Below are 25,930 nucleotides of genomic sequence, written 5' to 3' on the forward strand. Positions count from 1 at the left end.
CTCCAGCCCATGTGCAGGACCTTGCACTTAGCCTTCTTGAACTTCATGAAGTTCGCATGGGCTCACCTCTCAAGCCCGTCAAGGTCCCTCTGGATGGCATCCCTTCTCTCCAGTGTGTCGACCGCACCACACAGCTTGGTGTTGTCGGCAAACTTGCTGAGGGTATACTCAATCCCACTGTCCACGTCATCGACAAAGATGTTAAACAGCGCCGGTCCCAATACCGACCCCTGAGGAACTCGTCACTGGTCTCCACTTGGACATCGAGCCATTGACTGCAACGCTTTGAGTCTGACCATCCAGCCAATTCCTTATCCACCGAGTGATCCATCTGTCAAATGCATGTCTCTCCAATTTAGAGATAAGGATGTCGTGTGGGACAGCGTCAAATGTTTTGCACAAGTCCAGGTAGATGACATCAGTTGCTCTTCACTTATACACGAATACTGTAACCCCGTTATAGAAGGCCACCAAACTTGTCAGGCTCGATTTGCCCTTAGTGAAGCCACATTGGCTGTCACCAGTCGCCTCCTTATTTTCTACCTCCTTATGGAAGTCTTATTAGTTACCTTGGGCAAGCCAACGCTGAAACAGCGTCCCACTATACGGACAGAAGGAATGAAATCCACTATCAAAAACCATAGGAAGACAAGGACTGTTGGAAAAATGTAGTCACACTGCCTTCCTCTTCTGTCCATCAGTCAAAGCAGGGAAGGCTGAGCCAATTCTGCTTTCTCACTTGCTTCTTGAATGACAAGGAAGGTCAGCTAAGTCTCCCTGATGAGTGATCTGGTATGTCTGCCACCAGGGACAGCAGCAAGCCAGAATCCCACTACATACAGCCCTGGCACGCACATGCAATACAGCTCAGATGAGTGCCCTGCAGGAATTGCTGCTGTCCCTGGATTCTTTCTTTAAATCAATGAGTGCGCCCAGCAAGTCTATGACTCAAATGGCTTTTGTTGAAAAATATTTCTCTCATGGTTATTACTGTAGGGTCAGACACAAGCATTAGTCTGCTAGGAATGATGTTGTGGTTTGAATAAAAATAAATAAGTCTTGATTAGTTTTGGAAAGAAAAAGTGATTACGCATATAAAGAATGCCCCAAAATTTAGGAAGAGGCTGAAGAACTACGAGAAAGCCTACAAGCTATATTTTAGGCCTACTAAACTAGTATGTAACCCTTAAGTATATGACTAAGCTGCATTCATCTTCGACCTTTCAAGAGAGTATAGTATAACGTCAACTTAGCATTTACCATGTCTCTGTGAAATATAAACCTAGGTCTAGTTCCAAAGCAAGCGTGCACACACGTGCATGCATGCACCCCCACCCTGGCATGGTGTAAGTACTCACCATGACGCAGCTGCCCAGGCTGAGGTGCTGCAGCTCCGAGCAGAAGTTCAGAATACTGAGCAGGGCTGTTTGCTGCCACGGGGGAACACATCAGAAGGAAATATGGAAAGTGAAACAAAGAGAAGAGGTCAATTAGACATTAAAGGCTGTCACCACATTTCCTGAAATACAGCTCAAAACTCTGTTACAGACACCACAAATGCCACTTAATGAGTCCCTGGGTACTCCACCCATTGATTGGCTTAAAGCAACAGTAATCGTTACAAACCTTTATGCAAGTCACTTTGGATGTGGTTTCGCATTGCCCTGAAGACACCTACACACCCATGACCTATCCGCTTATTTCCCACAGGAAAGCTGCTGAAGAAGTGTGGCAAGTTCAAACAACAGCCAAGGCCAGCCCGAAAACACGGAGGGCTGGCAACATACCAGAACAACAGCTGAGGTTCTGACATTCGCTGATCGGCTGCAGCCTGATGGAACTGCCAATAGAGCTGCGCAGCATCAGGACCGAGCTGGCGACTTTAATGTCAAAGGAGTCTCCGTGCTGACAAGGATGCTGACAACCATCGAGCACCTGTCACTACTTGCATGCAGACTGAAACAGATATAACGTGTATTTTACAGTCGTGTTCCTGCCATTTAACATGGCCATTCTTTTCAGAAAGTACTGCACATTGCTCAGCCTGAAATTGGACTGGAACATCAGATGCATCTTACAAAACGTAAAGTACATGGCTGTTCTGTTCCACAACAAGGGCAACTTCATGGGTTTTTATTTGTGTTTCTAAGATACAGAAAAGACTTTTCTGCATTATCTGTAGCCGTATTTTGTTTTGTAGTTGGCAATACACCCAATAGTTGCAAAAAAGAACATAGTCTGGGATGCGCATCACAAATAGCTGTGCATCATACTTAAAACATTCACCACTCCTTAGGACTTTGTAATCTGCATGAGCTTGAAAATGGGAATAAGTTTCACAACGTATTAACAATAGAAGTCTGTGGATGTCTACAGGATATACAACAGCTTCTAACGAAAAAAATCCAAGCAAGTGGGTGACAAAATAATCTACTGCTAATAAGTGGAATTCCTACAAGAACACTAATCAACAATATTTGTATGTAACACTAGTATAATTCATATCTTTTTTTTAAATATAAATTTACTTGTTTTCAGAAAGTTTACAGTAAAATGTTTTATTTATTTTCCTCAGTCTGTTATATTCTAATGAAACTTGGCAGGAACATGATGTTTTGTCATACCACTGTGAAGAAATATCTGATCCCTTGCACTGAAAGGCTGGCAGACACAGAACAGGGACATAGCCTGGGGTACTCATGAAGACCATTTCATACATCTAATTTAGGTGTCTCCAGGGAGCAATTAGAAACACACAACACTTGACATGTGTGGAACCTCAGCTTCCAACTTGGCCTTCTAAGATTTGATTTCCCAAAGGCAGCCTAAAAGTAGATGCTATGAGTAATCTTTCCTCACATGTATCTTTGCAGAGGTCTTACAAAGCCATTGTCCACTTGCTTGCTTTACTTTCTTTCATGTTTTTAAACAAAAAGGTAGCTAGGGAATTAAACAGAAGAGCATTAAAAAGTCATTATTATAGAGGTAACACTTGAGAACACTTTAAAGCTAGTAAATGTGTAAATATCTAATACATTTTAAATAACGTACTTATTAAGCAAATGCTTCATTTGGATCATTAAACCTGAATAAACAATTAACTCCAAGAGAATGAGACACAGTCTTTACTATTTAACTCAGTGAAAGCTATGAGCTTTAGAACCTACTCAGGTGCACAAATTAAAAGCAAAATCCCCAAACCTCTCTCTACAAACCTTAAATATCAGACCTAAATAAATCAGTCTCTGACTGCACACACAGTTCTAAACAGGGTTTCTGTAGGTATTCAGGTGACTCCACAGGAAAGCCTAATACCTTGATGCATTCCACCGTGGTTTTTAGTAATGGTTTCCAGACTGGAATTTTAACACTGGCCTGAAAGGATGGGAAGCAGCACTATCTTTCCTTAATTGACATAAACAGCGCAAAAGTGAACAGTCACTCTGACCAGCTCGTAGGACGTGAGATCAATTCCATACTTCCTCTTTTTCAGAGAGGGGTGAAATAGGTAGGAAGATTAATATTTATAGTTATCTTGATTAGATAACTGAGCTACTTTTGTTAACTTGTACAGGAATTTGATGCACCTCTCAGAACACCTTTTTTAGTCCCTCTCTAATTTGAGACAATCCTTCCTGTATTGATGTGCACTGAGTCCACATTTTCAGAGGTCTTTCCACAACCTATAAAACCTAAAGTATTATTTTAAGCAACTACTTAAAAAACCCCAACAATTTAAATAAAGCACTAGGAATGGGGGTAATAGAAGGGAGTTTGGTAGAACACTGTGTTGCACCATCACAAATCACGCCAAGTTAAGCCCAAAAGTAAACAACTACTCACTCCATATCAATTATAGCAGCTATATTAATTCCTCTTCTGGGATGCATACATGCCCACACAGAACAGATCAGATTTCTTTCAAAAGCAGTGTCTGTTCTTCTGTAACTGAGGTGGGGTTTGCATATGTCAAAAAAGAAGAAAAAACCTTTTGTGCATGCCTATCTGTGCCTCAGTCAATTGAGAATCCAGGTGGCAAAGGACATGAAAATAGCATGAGAGAATGGCAGCTCACTGAATCCATATGCACTACGTATAGAAGGACTATCATTGTAATAACCTGTCTGTTTCAAGCCATCTGTCTGTACAATTCATCTCTCTGACTTGCAATACAAGATGAGTGATAACAGTCCTATTTAAGCAAAAGAGAAGAGCAAGGCAATCACCCGACCCTGAAGCTGTAACACAGGCCAAACTTTGTTAGAGTGCTTTGCAAGAGGAGCTAAGAGGCCACTTAAGTTCTGGATCAGCAAGCTTTAACCTGGAGAGAGTCTAATTTCACTTTCTCAGCCAAGCAGAGATAGTCAAATCAAAGACTACCCAGGTAATACTATTCTTGAAGCTAGTAGCCAAGATATGTATAGTTCGGAGATTTTTTGAGTTTTCCCTGAACCAAAGGTAAGGTTTAGCTTTGCACCTGCTCCCCTTTATTCAGATTGAAAAAAGAAGAGAGGGGATGATTTTGGGGGGGGGCGGGGGAAGAAACACAACAAAAAGAACTTCAGACACCAAACCAAACCAGCCCCACCCTGGAAACAACCTTAAAGTAAGAATTAATTTTTCTTTGTGGAGTAATGTATGGCATGGCTTTAGTGGTCTAAATTTCTTCTGCTATCCAAGCCAAAACAAAAACTACTAAAATAATCAATTTTTATAAGATGGCACAGACAACAGGAAGAGTCCAAAGGGGCCAAATAAAATGGTCTACCCTATCCTCCATTCCCAGGAAAGGTGTTTACAGATGAGGAAAACATACAGCTGAGGCCGTGCAGGAGTTGCTTTAAGAGAGAAGACTCTTGATGTCAAACTGATTAGAAGGATATGATTCTGCTGCTAAACACAACCTTACAGAGCCGATTACAGAAATATTTTAAGGCATGGCAGTTAGTCCTAAACCTCAGAAAAGGGAAGCAGACTGCCTGAAGAGTCTCTGAAGACTTTATGAACAGGTCAGACAAACATCTGTCAGAAAGGACATCAACAGAGTTGATCCTGCCTCGGACAAGAGAAGAGATGAGATTACCGCTTGAAATCCTAACTCACTCCACATGAGACAGGTGAGAGGTCTGTCCAAACATGAAAGTCTTCCACTCTGCAATACAGGCCAGCCTAGAAGACATTTATGTATTGCGTATACTTCAATTAAATAGCTGATACTGGACTAACTTGTATCCTACCTGTCTTTGTAAAGACTTTAGACATCACACTTAAGTTTTGACTTAGACGTTGCAAGAGTGTTGCTGGTTTGAACAGACAACCCATCAGTGGAGAAACCAAATACTGGTGCCAGAGTAATACACTTGGCAAGACTGAATCTTGCTTGCCTTTTTTCAGGACTTTTTGCATTCATGATCCAGCAGGAAGTGCAAATCATTTCTGATGTTAGTATGATAAGGGAAGCATCCAACAGATAGCCTGAGCTCCATATCCGTTCAGAGAACCTTTCTGTGGCAAATGTGGCTCACTGTGAAAGATGTACTTCGAATATTTCACTCATTGCAGTTTCATTGCCAAGTAGCCCAAGATTAAAAAAAAAAAAAAAAAGGTTTTAAAAAATACAAACGATGCACTATAATATGGCTATCACATAATGGCTGCACTATAATAAAAGGCATGAAAATAAGTGCACCACAGTGTGACTCTGGAAGATTAAAGGAAGAGCTTCAGAAAAACAACAAAGTTTTAGGGTTGGGATAGGGAAGAAACAGTCTGCACCTTTTTATAAACTTTCTTTTTATAGAGAAATCTTAAAAACGACTTTTTAAATTGTTACTTTTTATGCTGGGAACAAACAACAGGCTGTTTTTTCCCCTTCTCAGAACTGTGTCTGACATAAGTTGGGAATTCTTCCAGCCCCTCAACGAAACAACTTGAGAGCCTAAATCTTTTACAAGACCTTTATTCTCCTGCAAGTTTTTCTTCAAATTTTTCAATGAAGTGAATGCTGAGAGAAAGTAATTTTAAAGTCTCATTAAAGACTGCTTCCCTTCTTTAAATATGGTTTCCCTTGCTTGCTACATTTTTAATCACAAAGTTACTAATTCTCCAGTTAACCACTTTGTCCAAGAAAAAATTGAATTATGCAAGACTTAAATTTTGGGTTTTTTAACATTAAAAATTTAAGTTAGGGGAAGAAAAAAAATTTCCTTTAATCCCTGCTCCCCCCAACTGCATTATATGAGAGGACAACCAAAGTTGTATTATTTTTTCTTATCATTTCCAAATGACGACCTCATCTCTAGCCCTCCCTGCCCTATCCCCCCCAAACCCTGTTGTCTCCACTTACGTTCAGATACTTATATAACGTTAGTTGCAGGCAGGTATCAGATAACATGCCTACATCTGCAAGCTCACCACAGCGAGAACATTGCATTTTTCCACAATATCAATGAATTAATATAATAACGTTCCTAAAGACCACAATTTCTTTTTCATATTTCAGTTACTTATCTCTCCATCAAAAAAATGCATCTTGAAGAGTCTTTGAGGTGAGTTGCCTTTGCATATAAATTTATCTGGTTCCATCACAGTATTTACCCATGTTTCTAGGTAGCATTTTCATCTTACTCTACAAACTGTAAAAAATATTTGCTTTTAGGTTAGAAACAGGGTCTTTAAGACTATATTAACCAATTGTACTGCATAACATATTTAGAAAAGCTTGTTCCACAAATCATCACCTTTTGGATTAAGGAAAGCATCAAAAGATAAGACAAATAGGAAAAGCATCAAAAGATTTGATCAGCCAGCTAATAAAGAATTGTGGAACTCCAAATATCCAGTAATCAATCAACAGCTATCACATGCTGTTTGTATACAAATCAAATTTACATTTCTCAACACATTTAGCTAAAAGTTGATAGAGCAATTAGGCAATTACTATAGGACATCAGTATACATTTGATACTATGTAGTTATGTTTTGGGAGCTTATTTATCTGACAGAACACCTGACAATATTATTCCACTTAATAACAACTAATAATCTGAGTGAAAATCCAAGACAGAAAATTCAACCTTGCCTGAATGAGGAGGGGTAAATGTGGTAAAGAGGAGGTAACTCTGCAGGGTACTCTAAGTATTCTGTCTTCCTAATAAAAGTCATCGTCAATGACTTTTGAACGAATTCCTTGAAATTCCTGGAACCTGAGAAACAGACGGAGAAGAGAACTGGAGAACTACAGACTAAGGTCAGGCCAATTAAATCTTCCATGGCTCTCTCAGCCCATCAATCACATCCATATTCTCAGAAGCCAATCCCTCAGCAGAGAAATCAAAATATTCTCAGAACTGCACAGAAAGGTTCCTCTGTCCACAATCTGGGCAGGAGCTTCCCTTTTGTTCCCAAAAGTTTTAAATTTACAGCAAGGGAGGTTGGGACCAGCTGACTCAGCCACACAAACGCACAACTGTGGGAAAAGATTAGACCAGAACATCTCAAACTTCAGCACACACATCATGAGAGCTTCTTCTACCGCTGCAGATACAAACCCCCTTCCTGCGCAACTGCCTTGTCCTGCACGCAAGTATTACTGCATACACATTACTGTGTACAAAATGACTTTGGGAATTCTCCTTATAGGTAACACAAGGTCTCCAGCACACCACAGACTAGAATTCTCCTGTTGGAGAACTAAGTGAGACATATCACACATACAAAAGAGATAAAAAGTCTGAATCACGTCTTTCTGGATGTAGTTACAAAGTAAATATGATACAGAAATTAGCAAGTTAACATGCCAAACAGGTTAAGAACTCCTTCCTTAAAATAATAAAAAAGATTTGCCAAGTTATCACAGGTAAAACCAAACCTCTTAACGCTGAACATACACGCATGGAGAACCCCTTGATGAAACAAAAAGCTGATTATCAAGTCAATGGGAAATCAGAGAGGAAGGAAATCACCACTTGCTTTAAGAAAACTACAAACAAGCTCTTGGCAAATCAAGAAGAGAAATCACACGTATGGTACTTACCACTTGACATCAAGATAATCATCTCACACAGGTTATTTATTGGGATCAAGTAATTTGAATCAAAAGGGTATCTTGAAGTTTTTACAGTCTGACTACTAGAATCGAGGCCAAACTTTCTGGAAGGGCAGACTAGTGACTGCAAGTTTATCTCCTTCCCAATTTTACACCAACAGTTCAAACCCCCTTTGGTAAGACCCATCCCACTTAACAACAGCCATATCCTGCTTTTCACCAAGAATATGTTTCTGAAGAGTGCAATTGTTAGTGATTCCGTGGGCAGCAAAGTAGTTTTCCCCCGTAAGAATTAATAAAACAGAGGGCACACGGGCAGGGACCTAAGAAATACATGCTGGTTTCATACAGACAGGTCACACATATGATGTGATCATCACTTGAGAGATGTGATGGCTTTTAAGCTGGCTTTAAAACATCATCCACATCATATGCAGTCTCTGGGTATTTCAATGGTGTGTATTAAGTCCCTAGGTACATGCACCCACTCTGAATTCTTACAAGAAATATTGCTTTATCACCAACCAAATTCAGCTGCTTCATCTGCAAGACTGAACATCTGACAGAGACCTCCTAAGGGGAACACCCTCACTGTCTCTTTCAGGGCAGTTCCATCTCCACCATTACCACTATCCTCCTCAGATTACTCAGACAAACCAATCAAAGGTGAAGGATGGAAAAACAGGGTAATAATGACAGCTAACAGAACAAAATACCAGTGACTGGCAGCAGAGTCCAAGCAATGGCCAGAGAAGAAACAGACAGCAGAGCATTGCTGTAGCTGGGCATGGCCCCACCACCCGGGAAGCAAGCCTTCTTGAAGCCCCTTCACCTCCCTCTGGGCAGGCACTCTCACGCAACGGCTGGCAGAAGGAGTTTTTCTGCCGAGCCTCACATCTCTCAACATGAACCCTTCAGGCAGAAGAAGGCTGTTGTGGTCTACCGCTGGGCCTTTGGAGAGAGCCCCTCCTCAAAAGGTTGTCCAAAGGAAACATCCTGAACTGCATCTTTCGTACGGCAGCTTCCCCTCTCTTTACTACAAACTGATGTATACAACTTTTGCCAAAATATTTCAAAAAATGAACCAAATTACTTCTAATTTCAGGGAAAATATTTGAGACACTTAACTAAATGTTAATTCTGCTTTAGGACTTCCAGAAATACCTTAGTGAATAGCAGCTGCTATGTGTTCCTGTGTAAAGTGGAGACAAGAAATCTTGATGGCAGCACATCACTAGATTCCTTTTTTTAAGACTACAGCTATTACTATATGTGACTAAGGTATCTTTGGAATGGCAATTGATTTCCGTACGTAAAACTGGATAAAAGGAGGTTCTAGTAAGACTCCTTGAAAAATAAAAATTCAACAACCAATCCTCTCTCCCCCGCCCCCATTATCACAGCTCAGAAACAGAGAGAAAGTTCTTCCCTCCAATTTTGGCTTCTAGTACCAAAATACTGCAGAAACATTGTTATTGGTATTTTCCATCAACTATTTGAAAATATACAATCATAATTTATCACAGTCTTTATCTTAGGCCAGTGAAGTTCTATTTCATAGGTACTGCACCAAAAAAAGTTTTACCATACTAGAACTACCTCTGGCAAAAAAACCCCAACCAACCAAACAAGAAAAACCTCAGATAAAAGCAGACAACTTCATTTCAATCTGAGTGCCACTGTTGCTATAAATATTTGTAATTACAAACACCTCATGCAAATGTAAAAGGTAATCTTGTTAAGATTGTCAAAAGTAATCCAAAATCTATATAAATTCAGAATACTTTTTTTTCCCTCCCTTTGGCATTATATAGCACAAGAAGAAAGCCAAAACACAACTTTTTGGGTGTGGGGGTTTTTTTGGCACAGTCTGTGAAAGAACTATGTCAGAAATTACTTGGCATCTGCTACTCTAATACAGTAATTAAAAAACGCGTCAGATGCAAAGCCAGAATTCTGTAAACTTCTACTAAACCGTTCATTTTGAAAGGTAAAACAGGGCAAATCAATGTTGCCAGAAAAAGGTAAAAAAAAAAATCTACTTCATGAATTTCAAGGTATTGTACATCAGCATCTAAAAACCAACCTACAATCATAGAATCATAGAATAGTTTGTGTTGGAAGGGACCTTTAAAGGTCACCTAGTCCAACCCCCCCAACTAGTCAACCTACAATAGTCCCAAAAAGTAATTCTTCTCACAGAAAGAAGAATGTAATACAATAATGCAGAAACAAAAGGTATAGTAATGGTGAAATACAATTCTTATTTAAACCTGGTCCAGCAAAGAAACAGTAAAGTATGTTTCTGGTCTTTTTTTTTCTTCACACACACCCACACACCCACACCCACACCCAGTATTTTAAGGCATCAAGATCATTTCAGGTATGTACTTGTTGGTACTACGACACTTTGAAACAACTATGTTAAAGATGTGAAGAAATTTGAGAGGTTTAGAGAGATGAGATTACATCTGTGCATATAAACACATGAAAGTCATTGGTTGAACCAGTTAAAAAAGAACACAAAATGAATTTTAGATACCTATACAGTGCTAGTTTTAGTTTTCAGGAAAAGTTTTCATACCTGTTGGCTTCCCAGAAAGCACTCATTTTCAGACTACTTCTAAGATTTTGAGTTCTAAGCATAAATACTTATCCTCTGTATCTTATTTTTGACAGAAAGAACACGTCTTGGGATAGTACACAAACATTCCATAACACACGAAATACATAATATACTTTTTCTGGAAACTAAAATTGGATCTAGAGGTCTACAAAGCTATTCAAGTTGTTCATCTTCTTTCGGTTTCATCTATTTTCACTTCTCTGTATGTTAGTTTTCAGTTAAATGAAATGTTACAGAAAATGCCAGTTACAGAAAATGGCAGGGAATCATATGCCAAATTAGAACTAAATGGTGGCCAAATTTGTTTTATGCTTAAGTCCTTCAGTTCCCTGAGCTAACTGGTGTCATTTCATGAGGAAGCAATAGAAGAGGACACCTCATCCTTTACAAGTAGTTTTTGCAGCCTTTAGGAAGAACAAGATACCCATGTAGTCCCAGACAGAGATAACCACTGAAAGTGTCCAATCATTTAGTTCACAGAAATGCTTATACCTCTTAAGCAAGCTTTCTTTAGCAATCCTTTTCTCAATTTTTCCAGAGGAAAAAGGCTGAGCTTTGTAACTAACTGAACTTCCTGCAACTTAGAAAAGGATGTTATCAAGGTACAGTATTTCAAGTCCTTACACACGCCCCTATGTAGAGTACCCTATAAAGTACCATACACACCAGAGAATCTCAAAGTCTTCTGTATATCTATTCTCATACCACAGCTACAAAATGAGAAAGTTGCTATTAGGCAAATTTTACTGATGGGAAAAGTGTGGCATACAGATCTCACAACTGGCCACTGTCCTGGTCACAGATCAGGAGAACAAAGCTCATGGGTTAAGTCCTCAATTAGTGCCATCAGCACCAAGTCAGAGAATCACAGAAGAGCCGAGTGTTGGAAGGGACTTCTGGAGACTGTTCTGGCCTCCCCAAGCAGGCTGAAAAAAGCTGTCAACAGATGTAGGAGCCAGGCCCTTTCACACCTTCTCAACTGATGTTTGCAGAAGGGGACAAACACACACACACACACACACACACCCCGCCCTTTATTACCACAATCACAAGTGTATTTAAGTGATGCCTTCTGGATAGAGACATTAATGTAGACAATTTTCATTTATAGATTCAAAATAAATATGGCAGCAAAAACATTTTCCTTTACAGTGTAAGCTGACATTAGAACAGGAAGTCTCCCTTGAGCTTCCATCCAGCTATCACCTTGGAAGATACAACATGGAAAGACGACGTGTAGATGAGGCACTTAGGGACATGGTCTAGTGGGCATGGTATTGTTGGGTTGACGGTTGGACTCGATGATCTTAGAGGTCTTTTCCAACCTTAATGATTCTATGATTCTATGATTCTATGATGAAAAGGGTGAGAATTGGAATATACTTGTTAAAAATCAGCTCCCCCCTCCTTCCCTCTCTGCCCCCAATGTACTTGGATTATTGAGATGAAGAACTGGACAGTGATAAAACTTTTACCTCCAAAACTTTATGACACAGGTTTAAAAACAGATGCAATATGAACACTGTACGAACATCAGGTGAGAGAAGAACGAGAGTACATGGAAATGAAGGTAGAATGAACCTTATCACTGAGTGCAGACGTAGCCTTTAAAAAGTCAAAACACTTGCCTCCTCACAAATAGGCGCAGTAGTATTTGTGATTTGTAATTTGCAAGCTGGGATTCAGGATGTAGAGGGGGACCTTTTTGTTCTCTACAGCTACTGGGAAGTGCCAGGGACATAGCAGGAACTGGGACACAGCAACATGGCGATTACTGAATTAATTCAATGAAAGTAATAGTCTCTGTAGTTAATTCAATCACTGTATTTTGGTTTTGCTTCATTTGGTCAAATTATGCCCTCCCTTATGTCTGCAAATCTGTTTTACACTTTCACTCTTCTCATTACAGGCTCAGATGACCAAATTCAGCCCTATGAGCCGGACATGGGATCAAAAGGCACCATCAAGGCCCTGTATTGCATGATTATTTGTCACCGGCTCAACCTCCTTCCAAGAATCTAGCTAAGGCCTTCACCTTTTTCCCCCACTATTTGTTTGCAACATTTAATCCTAAAGATTTGTACCCAAGCCAATGAAATTTTGTCCAAGCCGAAAAACCTCAGACAATAGCTCTCAGAAGTATAACATAACCCATAACAGGTTATTTCTGAAAACTCTCTAGAATGATTTTATGGCAGCATTAAGTCTTTCATTGCTCATGGCATAAGAAAATAAGAGCTGTTACATTTACTGCTAAGATTCTTATGCCTCTTCTTGGTATCTCTCTTACAGCTGCCCAAGTTCCAAATTTGCTCTTGGTCAAAGATATCAGAGATTATAAATTATAAATACAACACTTGCTTTAAAATGTGTACAAAACAAAGTCCTTTGTCCATTGTCATTTGATTTAAATTTAGTTCATTTTGTATTTGAGTTATAGTTGTAATACTACAGTTGTTTGAAAACTTTTTCTTCACACATTATAAAGAATTCAGAATATCATGCAACATGAAATATATAATCTTACATTAAAATTTACACCTAGGAATAAGGAGACTGACAAGTTCTCCTACTGTAATTGTGGCTTTGGTTTCTTTAAAATACAGTTTTGGATGCATTATTTATATGGATGGAATACTTCATGGTAAGCATTAAAACAAGATAATATTCATAGTCAAACCATAAAGATGTGCATTGCCAATTACTGTATACAGTAATACCTTCATTGTTCATTGTATTCTTTAAATGTATCAATGCCAACAAATGCTTCATTTATGCTGTGAATACACTCTGAATGAATAAACATTAAGGAGTCATGTATCAGCAAATACCAGAACAACCACAAAAATCCCACAAGTATAACAGTGGTCTTGAGCTAGCAGAAATTACATTTATAAAATGTTGGGATTAGTTTCTCAAAGCAGGTTACAGATTATTTCAAGCATATACATAATTGAACAACCTTTAAGAATGAACTTAAAGCACTGGAAAAATGAGCTGTATTTAGTAAGGAGGAGTATAGTGATGCAGGACAATTTTTTTCTTTTTTTTTTTTTTTTCCTTCTTGTTTGGCCTGGAACAAGTTACTGAAAGTCACTGGACTTTCCTCCTTATAACAGAGAGGTTGGAATAATTCAAGGGTATTGGAAGCTTCCCTTCAGAGGTTTGAAACTGATTTTGTACACAGAAATTTGCACTCAATAAGTCAAGGAAATAACATTATATATGGCCTTGAGAATCAGCAGGATTAGGACCAAAGACCATAAACTCCTCCAGATGGTACAGCTATCTTCCAAAATAGCAATGCAGTGCTTTTGGTGCCAGAGATAGTAAGTAGCAGAACATCAGAATTGCCCACTACACTAAAAACGTACACTTTGGAGCTTTGATCACAGAGACAACGGGAATATTTTTAAATACAAAACCTATGCAAAGAAAACACTTCAAATAACAAGAAACTGTCATAACAATTGCTCAGATGATTACATAATATGTTTTAAATTTTATTAAGTTTCCATTTTCCTCAAAATCTGTTTTTCTGTACCTAACAGGTAAAAATCATTAACAGTAGTCAATTTTCTGCAGAGTACTTTTTCAGAATTCATCCGTTAATGTCACAGAAATCATATAAACAGAAAAGTACAACAAATATTTTAAATCTTAAAAGCAATTTTTCTCTTTTTTTGGCATTAAAAAAACCAAAAAAATAAAACGAAAGAGTACTGCAAGACGTAGTCTGAGTAGGGAGATCCTACACCTGAGCAGGTACATGGGAGTTTGTTTTCATTTAATCAAAATATCATTTCTTTTATTAAAATGTTAATACTGTATTTTATAAAGCACTATGCAAAACCACAGCTTTATCAATATGCTGACAAGGATAGAGAATCTTCATCCCATATCCTATGTTATTTAATCACACGCCCAAATTCACAACCAAAGAACAAGTTGTACTATTTACCCAGATGTGCTCTGACACAACACTGCATTTTCAACCCAGATTGGAGTAGGAAAATTACCCCTTTTTCACTGGCATCACAAATAACATGCAGAGAGGGGCCCTCCTTTAAAAGTCAATTAGAGCATTAAGTCCTATTTTGCTTTTCTTATCTTTACTGTTGCCCTTTTTAAAAAAGACGATCATTTCCCTTAAATAATTCAACTTAAGTGTTTACCTTGATCAGCCATAACAATAAATTCATCAGACTGTTTACAAGCATAAAAGGTAGTCCTCCTCCTAATTTTACTATGCTTCAATTCCAGTGACTGTTTCTAATTGTGCAGTAAGATATACACACAGAAAATTATGATACCCCATCGGAGAACTCATTTTGGTCAACTTTCTGTCTACTTGTTTCTCTCTGTATTCATTCCCTCTTCACATTTTGCTAATCACCCCAAAATCCCCAGTAATATCAGAAGCATATCACCCCGTTTTTACATCAAGGCGGTTAACACAGGATGACCAGGGATGCCATCCTTCTGTCACAAAAAACGACAACACATTGATAATTATGGTAAGACTTGAACCTTTGCCATTCTAGAATATGATGCGATAAGAAAATTCAGATCAAGAGACTTCGTGCTTTATTTTGGTTTTCTTTGGTTTATTTTCAAGAAAAAAAAGCAAACCACTGATTTATATAGGAAAACAGTGGTCTAAATGGAATAAACAGATTTTTCTTTCAGTTTCTTTTTTTTTTGATTTTGAGACAGAACTTTTACAGAGGACCGTAACACACACACCAGCTCTGTTCTTCTCACCTTCTTTCTTACTTTCTCTTAATAATCACATACTTGTTAGCAGTTAGCAGTTTTCCTTAGTGGACTCATGGCCTCAGATTCTTTTCTCTGAGCAGGTCCAGCTGGCAACAATACTGCCAAGCTCTTGATTAAACATTAGCTTTGTTCCCTTGTTTGCTCCTTAGAAGCTCCAACAATGAAGAACCAGTAGTTGCAGAAATTTCACAAAAATCAAGAACACTACTGTATTACAGTTCTTTGATAAGTTTTAGAGAAGTCTAAATCACTCCAGAGCATGCTTGATGAATTTATCTATCCCATCTTTTTTGCATCTAGACATCAGTTACTACTTAACACCTCCGTACTAGCTGAAGAGTACAGAAGGAACGACAGCCTATTTTGTATATAAGAACAAAGATTTGCATTAAGAGAAGCTAATGGCGAGAAAGGTAATGTTACCTCTATAAATCTGTGACTTTTGTAACTCTAATCCTCTAATTCAAATCCTATGCTACATCTTCATTCTTCCCCTTTTACTTTTCCACCTGTGATGCACAATGTATATTGTTAAGTGGCTTCATATTAAGAAGTAACACAAAAGCATCCTCTCCAATTTACCTATTTAAATTTCTAGAAATTTCTCCTCCATGGTTTGTTAGGAACAGTGTCTTTTGTTTATACTTATGTACAAAATGGAAGCACAATCTTAAGTAAGCTTGATTATGAATGAATGTTCTTGTCAGCTACAAGCAGATGCATGTCCATACACATGAAAGGCAGAAATGAATCTGCACAATTTAAGGACTTCAAAGTCAGGAAATCTTTAGCACCTACATTCAATCTAATTTCAAGTTCTGTTCAGCAAAGTGATAGCTGAGAAATGACAGTTACCAATCATTTTCAGAGTACACCTCAGCTGCTGCACTATTACAAACACCAAGTCTCAAACTTTAGAAGTTACCTGAGTAAAATCGAGCAGATTATGATCAATCAGCAGTAGAAAAAAAATGAAGTTATACAATCTTTATCTTTGATACAATGATCTTTTTTGCATCTGAAAAAGCCCTGTAAAGTACAGAGCACACGCGCAAAGTGAGGTAAGGAGATTTATCCAAGATTTAGAGAAAGTCTAGTGAGACACAACCAGAACAGATACACCCAAGGTACCAATTCAGAACTCTATACAAAAGGCATTTCAAAGCAGGGCTCACCAATTTATTTTTAGTCTTAAAAAAATAACAATTGCTTCAATACAGAGAGCAACTACCACAAAGTAACAAGTTACTGAGGGGCACTGGCTTCATGGTGACTGCCTGCATACCCCACAGCAAATGCCAACCATTCCAGGTAGCCTACCCCTTAATCTAACTACCTTGCATTACCAAATCACCTCTACAGATAGCTAGCTAGACCTTGGACACAAAGGTACATGTGATTTACCAAAAAAAGTACAACAAGATGCAACTAACTTTACAGCATGTGTGTTAGGTGTGAACTGCTTATAAATGAAACAAGGTACTGTAACTTGGACGCCCCTTGGACATGTGGTAGACAGAACCAAGCCACATCCAGCCCCCCCCAGCCCCCCTAATTATATTGCCAAATACAGTCTGTCTGGAGTACACTTCAAAACAAGAGAAAAGCTTTCACTTTGTGATTTCACTACATTGCTTAAAACAGCTGGTGAAAAATCACCAATCTTCCACGCAAGTTAAAACATGCAGGCTTTTTATTTATTTTTGTTAAATCCAGAAGGTATTTTGAAAATAAAAAAAGACCCTACAGGTTTTGAGACTACCTTTGAATTTTCTTAATTCACTTTTGAATTCACATGCAAAATTCTAATTCACTTCTTCATTAATGAAAAAAAAAAACCAACTTTACCAGGATTGAAAGTATTTATTGCAAAGGTTAAAAATACTTGTTCCTACCTCCACTTTTGTTCGGTAGAGAATGAGACGCTTTAGGCTGCCCACTTTGGCTATATGGTTGAAAGCCTGAGATGGTATTTTATCACATGATGAGAGATTTAATTCCTGAAGATTTGGACACATTTCAGTAATGACCTCCAAGCATGTTTCATTGAGAAAATGGCCACAAGACAACTCAAGACGTACTAGTTCAGAGCCACAAACTTTCAAGAACCTGTAAAAAAACACATTTCAAGTGAAAAATAAACATACTTTCAGGTTAGAGTCTGAATGCTGTCAAAACCTTAAGCATGTAAACTAGGAAACAGTTCCTTTCAACAATGAAAGGAACCTACAGACCACAGCTCTTATGTCATCCCAGTTAACTACCAGAAAACATGATTAGGTTAAAGTAAATTAATCATAACCACTCTGAAGAAGTTACTTCTGAATCAAATCTGTACAAATCCACAAGAGACCAAACTAATTAGGTTTTGAGTTAGAGAGCAATATTCAAAAACCAAAGGTAGTCTGAGAGTCAAGGCTGTTTCACCAACATTAACTTGATACTGTACGTAACCTAGATATTATACAATGTTTTGTACAAAGGAATATTTGACTACATACATTTTAAGAAACACAAAAGGCTATATAATGCTATACATGGCATAAGGAGGCTAACGTCACTAAAGCAGCCTTAAAAAGCAATTCTACCTTGAAAACGAATTGCAAAAGAATCATTGCGGGTGAGAACAGTACAAAGAGGGCTTTTCATTAAATTAACATTAGTCTTGAAAACTCTGTTTTGGTTTAGAAAGTTGGAACATGCCTCCTTCTTGCCATTTACTCTGAGACAACGGAGCAAAGTACAACACAGATAATGTTTGAAATGCTTTTAAACAATTCCCAAAGCCAATTTTGACAATGGCCTGCAAGTTTCCACCAATAATTTCGTATTTCTTTTTATCTCAGAAAAATCTGCAAATGTAAAAATGAGGTTAAACAAATACTTTTAAATGGATGAAATATTCAGGAAAAGTATTTTAAGACTTTCAGAAAAACATCTCATTCCTTTCATTAACAAATAAGTCAAAATCAACACTTTGTAGCTGTTCTAGAACACAGAGATTCCTAAGGACTATTTCAACATGACTTTCATTGGAATTACAAAAATTTAAGATATTAGAAGACAAAATAGCCAAAATTTAGAAACTTTGATGGTCTCTGCATGAATTACACCTTCTGTCAGAGATCTTGTGTCAGAAATTCAAGCTCCATTATATTTAATCCAAGCTTTAATCAAAAACACATAAGCTTATGTCCTTTTTTATTGCAAAGATAACCTTCAAACTGTGAATCAATCACTAGGCTTCTAAGTTTGATATTTAATAGGAGAAAAAAACCCACACGTTTGCAGTGATTTTGTTATACTTTATTTTAAGTTTCTCTAGTACAAAAAACTAAGTTCCTAACCTATGGGCTGCAATGAGTTCCCCTTGTTACTTCCTAGAATAATGGAGCTACTTGTGAGAGAGCATGAATTAGTTTCTCATAATAAATATTCTGATCTGCTCTATTACCAGTTCTATCCTACAAAAACTTTCATGCAGACAAAGCAGCTTTAGGTTCTGCCACTTTCACCGCAAAGTTAGTATTACTTTTTGGTTTAACTGATACAATAGGAATGCCAGAGAGACATGACGCTTCTGCTTGCACAAAAACTCCTATTGCTACAATTAAGCAGGTACTAGCCTTCCCAAGACTTTGCTCCTGATGAAACTTAGGATGAAACAGCTGCTGGTCTTAAAAGCAGACACATTCAGTGAGGCATTCCTCAAGGACACTAACAGTAGCATATGACTTGAAGTCCGTCTTTCAACATCCAAGTTTTCAAACCTCCTCCTTTCCTTATTTTTTCATTACTCGCTGAAGTCATACTTGCCATTCATCGTCACCTTTCTTTATTCCTTTCATCTTGCACATTACATGGCCTTAATTTGATTATACAGATCCTATGCAATATGAAGGGGAAAGGAGATTCCAGGGTGGCATCTCTATCCCTGGAGGTTTCCAAGAGCCACCTCAAACCTTGACTGACCTGATCTAGCACTGGGGACACTGGCACTTCAAGTGGGACCTTTAGAGGTCCCTAACATCCAACATTTCTATGAGCCTGCACAAAAAGAAACAAAGAGAGGGTCTGAGACATGAAAGGGGAGACATAAGCCCCAGAGCTACAGGGGTTCTGCTAAGTATGGCCTTCAAATCTACTCTTCCACTCTGCAGCGTCTCTTTAGAATCTATTTTAGCTTGTTAAATCAGAGTTTACCAAACACCAAGCACTTATTTGCTGTTTTCACACTGGATACAGCGAATTCACCTAGACTGGTAAGCCTTCTTATGGGAGTGTCAGAGTTGAAATGACAGGACAATTCACAACAATTAACATCAGGTACTTAAACATTAGACGGCTATTTTAGGCTAGCAATAGAGTTCAACACTGCCATGGAGAAACACAGGATGCAAATCCCCTGGAAATCAGAGTAGAGACATATGGATTCATTGCTGATTACTAATTAGCCAATTCCTCTATTTAATGAGTGCTTTAACAATACATTCACACAGTTTCTTTCATCAACAAATTATCAGGTTTGTTTGAATGGTGATATTTTCCATAAAACTTTGTCAATTGCCACTTATTATGTGGGTAGCTTTTAATTTGCTAACGGATAAATATTTTATGAATTACTCTATTACAATAATGGATGTTAGGTTAACTGCCATATAATTTAACAGGGCTTGGCTGTTATAAATGTTGGTACAGATCAACGCTTTTCTCCTTCTAGGACTATTAAAAGTTAACATTACCGAGTCAAGGAAACACTCATTTAACCCCCTAGACTTGGAGAAGAACTCCAGGCTCACCAGCTTGAGGAGTTATTATCTGCATAACGTTTTATTTAAATTCATTACACTTGAAACCACGGGCAGAGCAAACACAGCGACAGCAACGAGCGTTGCACTTCATGGCTTTGCTGCCTTTTTGGAAAAGGTTATTTAGGAGACATTAAACAGAAAGGCAAGGGGGATAAGGGACATGCAGCAGGGTACAAGAATGAGCTGACAGGCATGAATTAAAGGGATGAACAGAAACAGGAGGAGGAATTTGAGGAAGTCACCAACCAGCACAGGGAGAGAACATTAGGCAGAACTTCAGAGTCTTCCGAACAATCAAGGCACCCCAATCTTTGTTTGCACTTAACAGGCTGCTCAGGACAGAGGCTTTTGCCTAACGTCTTTCTACATGGATCTCCAAAGCCATACGGCAAGGTAGAACATGGGTTCTCATAATTTCAGAACAAATGTGGCATTGCCTTCATACTTCTGAGACTTAACAAACACTGGATGCCTGGCTCTGACTTAGCTCATTTGAAAATAAACAGCCCCAAAAAAAGCACCTTCTACCCAAATCAACATTTCTTCACATACCCCTCCTTTAATCACTGAGGACTGACTGGTTCTTGTTTTTAGTCTCTCCTCCTTTCTGCACAGTCATCCACCCCTTTAGTTTTGCTTTTATTATCAATATTTTATACACACAATTTCTGAAGTGATTTCCCTTCATCCCTTCATGTTTGTCATGAAATATGACTGACTAAACAACCTCAAATAATGTGAACATGTACATTTATTTTGCTAGACACTGGATTGGGCCCTTCCCTCTAAGTTCATCCTCATTCTAGACTGCAGTATTTTAGGGTTTTTTTGGTTGTTTTTTTTGGTTGTTTGGTTTTTTGGTGTTGCGGGGGGAAGGGGGGGGGGGCATGTTTTTTGTTTGGTTTGGGGTTTTTTAGTTTTGGGGGTTTTTGGTTTTGTTGCTGTTTGGGGTTTTTTTGATAAAAAGCAATCTCAGTTTCCAGCACCTTCTGCCTGCTCTCAAGAACTGCTGCTCATTTTCCCCCGCTTCAGCTTCAGCTTTTGGGAAGTAATGTCAAAAAAAACCCAAAACCAATCACTTGAATTTTATTCTTCCTCATTTCACTTCTAAGATCTTGAGGTCTTCTCTTTCTTACTGTAGTTCTATCAGTATTATTACTCGCACAGACTTGGCAGAGGACTTCATAATCCCAACTTGTCCTGCAGTTACAGTCTTGCATTTAATCCAAGGCCATACCCATTCCTGTATCCCTGGCAGCTTCTATTGTCTACTGTTCTAAAATCTTCTATTTTCCCTTCATTCTTCATAATTAAGGAGACAGTTTACTTACTTTACACAGAAGGCTTACATATTTGACTAAAATCAACCCCTAATGTTCTATGCAAGTTTAAACTTCATGCACTTTTCCATTTTCTCCCCCCAAACACTGAAGCACATTCCTCCTCCTTTCAGCCAGTGAGTTGTTTTCTGCTCTAGGTAGTTTCCAAAGTTGTGGTGACTGCATATTTGCATGGTGGCTTTTGATACTTCCGTTCATCAGCAGACACCAACTTCTGGAATCATGGTCTCTGCACTGATAGTGCAATTAATATAAAAAATTCCAAGTGCCTAATTGACTCTGGATCATAACATGCTACACCAGCCTTACAGCAGAGATCTGAGGACCTAAAGGAACTTTGACAGATTTACTTACGTAATTTAAAACAACGAGGTTTGGCTTGTGGAATTACATTTTAACGTATTTCTTAAAGTCACGTCCAGATATTTTTATACTCACAATGACATTTTTCCTTTCAGGAAAGGAACACAACAGCAGCAGCAGCATGTAGTACAGATAATTGTAATAAAAGTGTTAAGATTGGTATGAATGGAGAACAAATGGGTACGCACAGCTGCAGAAGCACGAGAAAGAACAAATGGCAACATGAGGGCTGGTAGAGCGGTGTGTTAGTGGAAGTTAGATTAGCAGGTCATCCTTGAACGTATGTACGTGCAGTTTCTCAGGACACGCAAATTAGGAGATGAAGGACGGAGGTGGCACAGAATGGCGAGACTACATGCTGGACAAATTGGTTTGGACATGTATCAGTCATCTTGGTGCATCCGAGTATGCACGCGTAAAAGTGAAACTGAGTAACATAATTTTGTTTTTAAAATGAAGTCACCTTCTCTTCCTCTAAGACATTCTAATTGTTAAAACATTATTTTCTACTCTAGCATGTATTAACTTTTTTTTGTCAGCAAAGCTTAAAACATTGCATGCAAGTAAGGAAAATATTAAGTACCTGATCCTGTGCTTTTCTCAACGCAGATTAAACTATTTCAATAAAAAAATGCAAAACAAACATTATTACTTCATCTCAGTTACAGCAATCCTAGGTTTTACTAAAAACTGTGAAAATTTAAAAAAAGAGACTGACATGATTTTTAAACTGAGAATCCCTGTCAAGTCACACATTACTCCTATTTTCTGTGACTGAGTATTTGATGCATGTTTCAGTAATTTCTCTGACCTTCCTGCTAGTTTGATTTGTAGAAAAGCCTCACCAAGTTAAACATTGTCAAAATACACCTCTGTTAAACAGCAACTAAAGCCTTCAAATATTAACAGCAACAGAATTGTTAAAGAAACATTCCTGGATGTGCTTGATATGCAAACACTACATCACTAACCTGAAAATAAAACACTACTAATTCATTTTCACAGTATAAAATGTTAGAAGTAAATAAAAATCCTAATACCTCAGATATTTAAAGCAAAAGAGTTTAAACAATCTAATGACATTATCAGTGATACAAAGGAATCTGCATGCAGAACTCGGATTTTAAACTGTCATCGTCCTTGAGCTGTTTAAATCTCAGCATTTATTCAGCATCTCAATACTTAGTGTACCTCCAGTCAACTTGCCTCACTTTTCCTATATAGGTCTTATCCTCCCACGCTGATATTCCCCTGGCATGAAGAAATTCACCATACCTCTAATGCCAAGAGAAATGCAGTGCTGCTTATGTAACGCTTGCTGTGAAATCTTTGTTTATTCCCTGTCACTTTGCATTCCAGACACTTGAGACTGCTTAGATACTCATTTAATTTGTCTTTCACTTTTCCGTAAACGTTTAGTTCAATCTAAACAATAAAGTTTAGTTAATTTATATTATATGCTGAAATGAAAACTTTACGATAATCATTTTTAGCCCTCAGGAGTAGATGTTATCAATAAGTTAAAATACCTTCAGCTTTGCCTCGGGATGTTCATATGCCTGAAGCATTCTGTCTTCTCATGATAATACAGAATTTGCTTCAGTCACATTTCTTAAAATTACTCCTTTTAAAAATTTTCTACTTTAATACATTTTTGCAAGAAAACATATATTTTCAATTATTTCTTACAATCATGTCTATATGAACCTTTTAAAGCAACAAACAAATTTACCCAAGCTACTTCTTTTAAGATTGTTGTAAGAAACCACAGATAAAAACATTTTTGAAAGACATTTGCCAAAATAGAATTCGAGCAAGAGTAGCATTTAAACATGCCCTGAGTTGCAGAAATCATAACCTAAACTGTATAGTTCTAAGAATGAAACTAACTCTACCTGTTTTGAATTCAACAGTGCCGACTGTAACACCAAATGCTGAGAAAAGTGCAAAAATAGAGAAAACAAAATAAAAAACAGGCCTTGTAAAAGTGAAATGCTGTTATCTCTGAGGATAAGGTATTTTGGTTTTAGCATTTTGCCATTTCTACACTGCAGCAATTTGTAGTGTCTGTGAAGTTATTCACAAATTTCATTTAGCAAATAATGTTTTTTCTCCTTGAATTGACAAATATAGGTTGGCCTTTTAAAAACAGCATAATGGAGTTCTTCAAATTGTTACAACTTCTAGGCAGAATTCTCTACACCTCCAAGCAGTTGGCTTGACAGCCATTCATGGTCGTTTATGCAGCAACCTATCACAATATTTATAAACTTGAAGTATTGGAATAAGCAATTTAGGCTCGTTTGAATTCAACCTCAAGTTACAAGAAGACTTTTTCACTAATTAAGTTCAAAATAAAAGATGCAGCTTGGTACTCTATAAGCACACCTCATTGCCTTATTTAAAAATTTCCATTGCAGAAAGAAATAGAGAATACCAAGACCAGAGAGGGAGCCAAAGAGAGCAGGATAAATTAAAAAACAACAAACTGACTCAGAAACATTCATGCAGTAGTCTCCAAGAGAAGATTTTACGCTAATAAATGTAGTGGTACATGTCTTCTACTGTTACGTATAGAGACAGACAGAACTACGTAAGTATTTAATTTCTGCAAAGGACAATTACAGTCTGAAAATCTGATTAAGTTTTTAGTAACAGTTAACATCAGCAGGTAACTGATAAAAGCAGCAATGCACTCTCCCTCTGCAAGACTCATTCAGAAGAGTAAACTAGAAAGAACATTTAAGGGTGAAACAGAATTCCTAGAGAAGTCAAAGTACCTCCATTCTTTGGAAACTCTGTTTTGCATAATATTTCCCAAAAGTCAGTCTAGGTGAGGAACATCTAGAATTCCAAATGGAAAATTGTAGGAGTTCATGACTACATGTCCCAGATGCTGCAATATCGTCATGGTCGTGGTTTCTTAATGACAGCCAGAGAAATAAAACTAAAACATTACTTGACAGATTTATCCTTTGAGGAACACTATCTCTTACCAGAAAGCTACTTTTTTGACGAAAGTTAAGTTAATTCTTTTGAAAAGCAAGTGTTGTTCTAAGAAGTCTCCTGTGTTAACAGATACTTCCATAGCAAATAAGCAGCAAAATTTCATTTCCTGGAGCAAATTTGAGAAACCTGTTGATGAAGAATATCAAAGGGAAAATTTGTGTTTGGAAATTCTACTAAAAAAACCACTTCTACGGAACAAAGAGTTGCCAAATTATTTCTGTATTAGGAAAAAGAAAACTTTCAAAACCAGACCTAGTTACAGTGGAGAATTTTTGTTTCAGAAGTGAAAATTCTGAGCAGAAGTCACACCTGAAAATTATTTGGCTTACAACTTGGTTTCAAAAATTTATGATTGAACTGCATCTCCCATTGCCAGACTGCATGTATCTCTTCCAAGAAATAATTTTTCCTAGAAAGATAACTTCACAACTGTATCAATGTCCAAGAACACTTTTCCCCCTTGTTACAAAAAAAATCACCCATAATAATGAATATAAATTTACCATGTTTATTCACAGGTTATTAATAGTCAAACAACTAATATATATTATTTTAGAAACGCTGACTACACGTAAGTGCTGCTATTAGTTCAACACTGAAGTTAAAAAAAAAAGTCATTAGCAATAAAACCATTTTCAACTAACTAGAAGTCAGAAAGGCTAGAACTGCAAAGTTTATAATTCTCTGAATTTGGATATTCATTTCTTTCAAGACTACAAAAATTTTTAGCGGTACTGCATGTTAAAAAAAAAGAAAATCTTAAAAAATCGCCATGAAGATGCACATACTTTAAGTTTTCAAAAGACAGATTTAATAGCTAAGCATCAGAAAGCAAGCACTTCATGATTGCAGAGTTGAATTCTCAATTAAAGCTTGCATATTTATCCTCTGCATAATGTATCTAATATGAAATCCAAATTTAAGAAAAATGTTTGTACCCCATTCAACAACTAGC

General features: G+C 37.6%; 1 protein-coding gene across 1 annotated transcript in view; it reads right to left on the reverse strand.

Moving 5' to 3' along the window:
- Window positions 1–1,358: 1,358 nt before the first annotated feature.
- The window catches only part of FBXL4 (F-box and leucine-rich repeat protein 4), a gene marked incomplete at its 3' end in the record, with an annotated part of 43,645 nt that continues 19,073 nt past the window's right edge, over window positions 1,359–25,930 (reverse strand). The window contains exons 4-5 of the mRNA XM_009580165.1: window positions 17,348–17,561; window positions 1,359–1,430 (exon numbers count right to left, since the gene is read on the reverse strand). Coding sequence (XP_009578460.1) covers window positions 1,359–1,430; window positions 17,348–17,561 — 286 coding nt within the window. The remainder of the gene's footprint in view (window positions 1,431–17,347; window positions 17,562–25,930) is intronic.

Source organism: Fulmarus glacialis, unplaced genomic scaffold (genome assembly GCF_000690835.1).
Source record: "Fulmarus glacialis isolate BGI_N327 unplaced genomic scaffold, ASM69083v1 scaffold12966, whole genome shotgun sequence".
NCBI lineage: Eukaryota > Metazoa > Chordata > Aves > Procellariiformes > Procellariidae > Fulmarus > Fulmarus glacialis.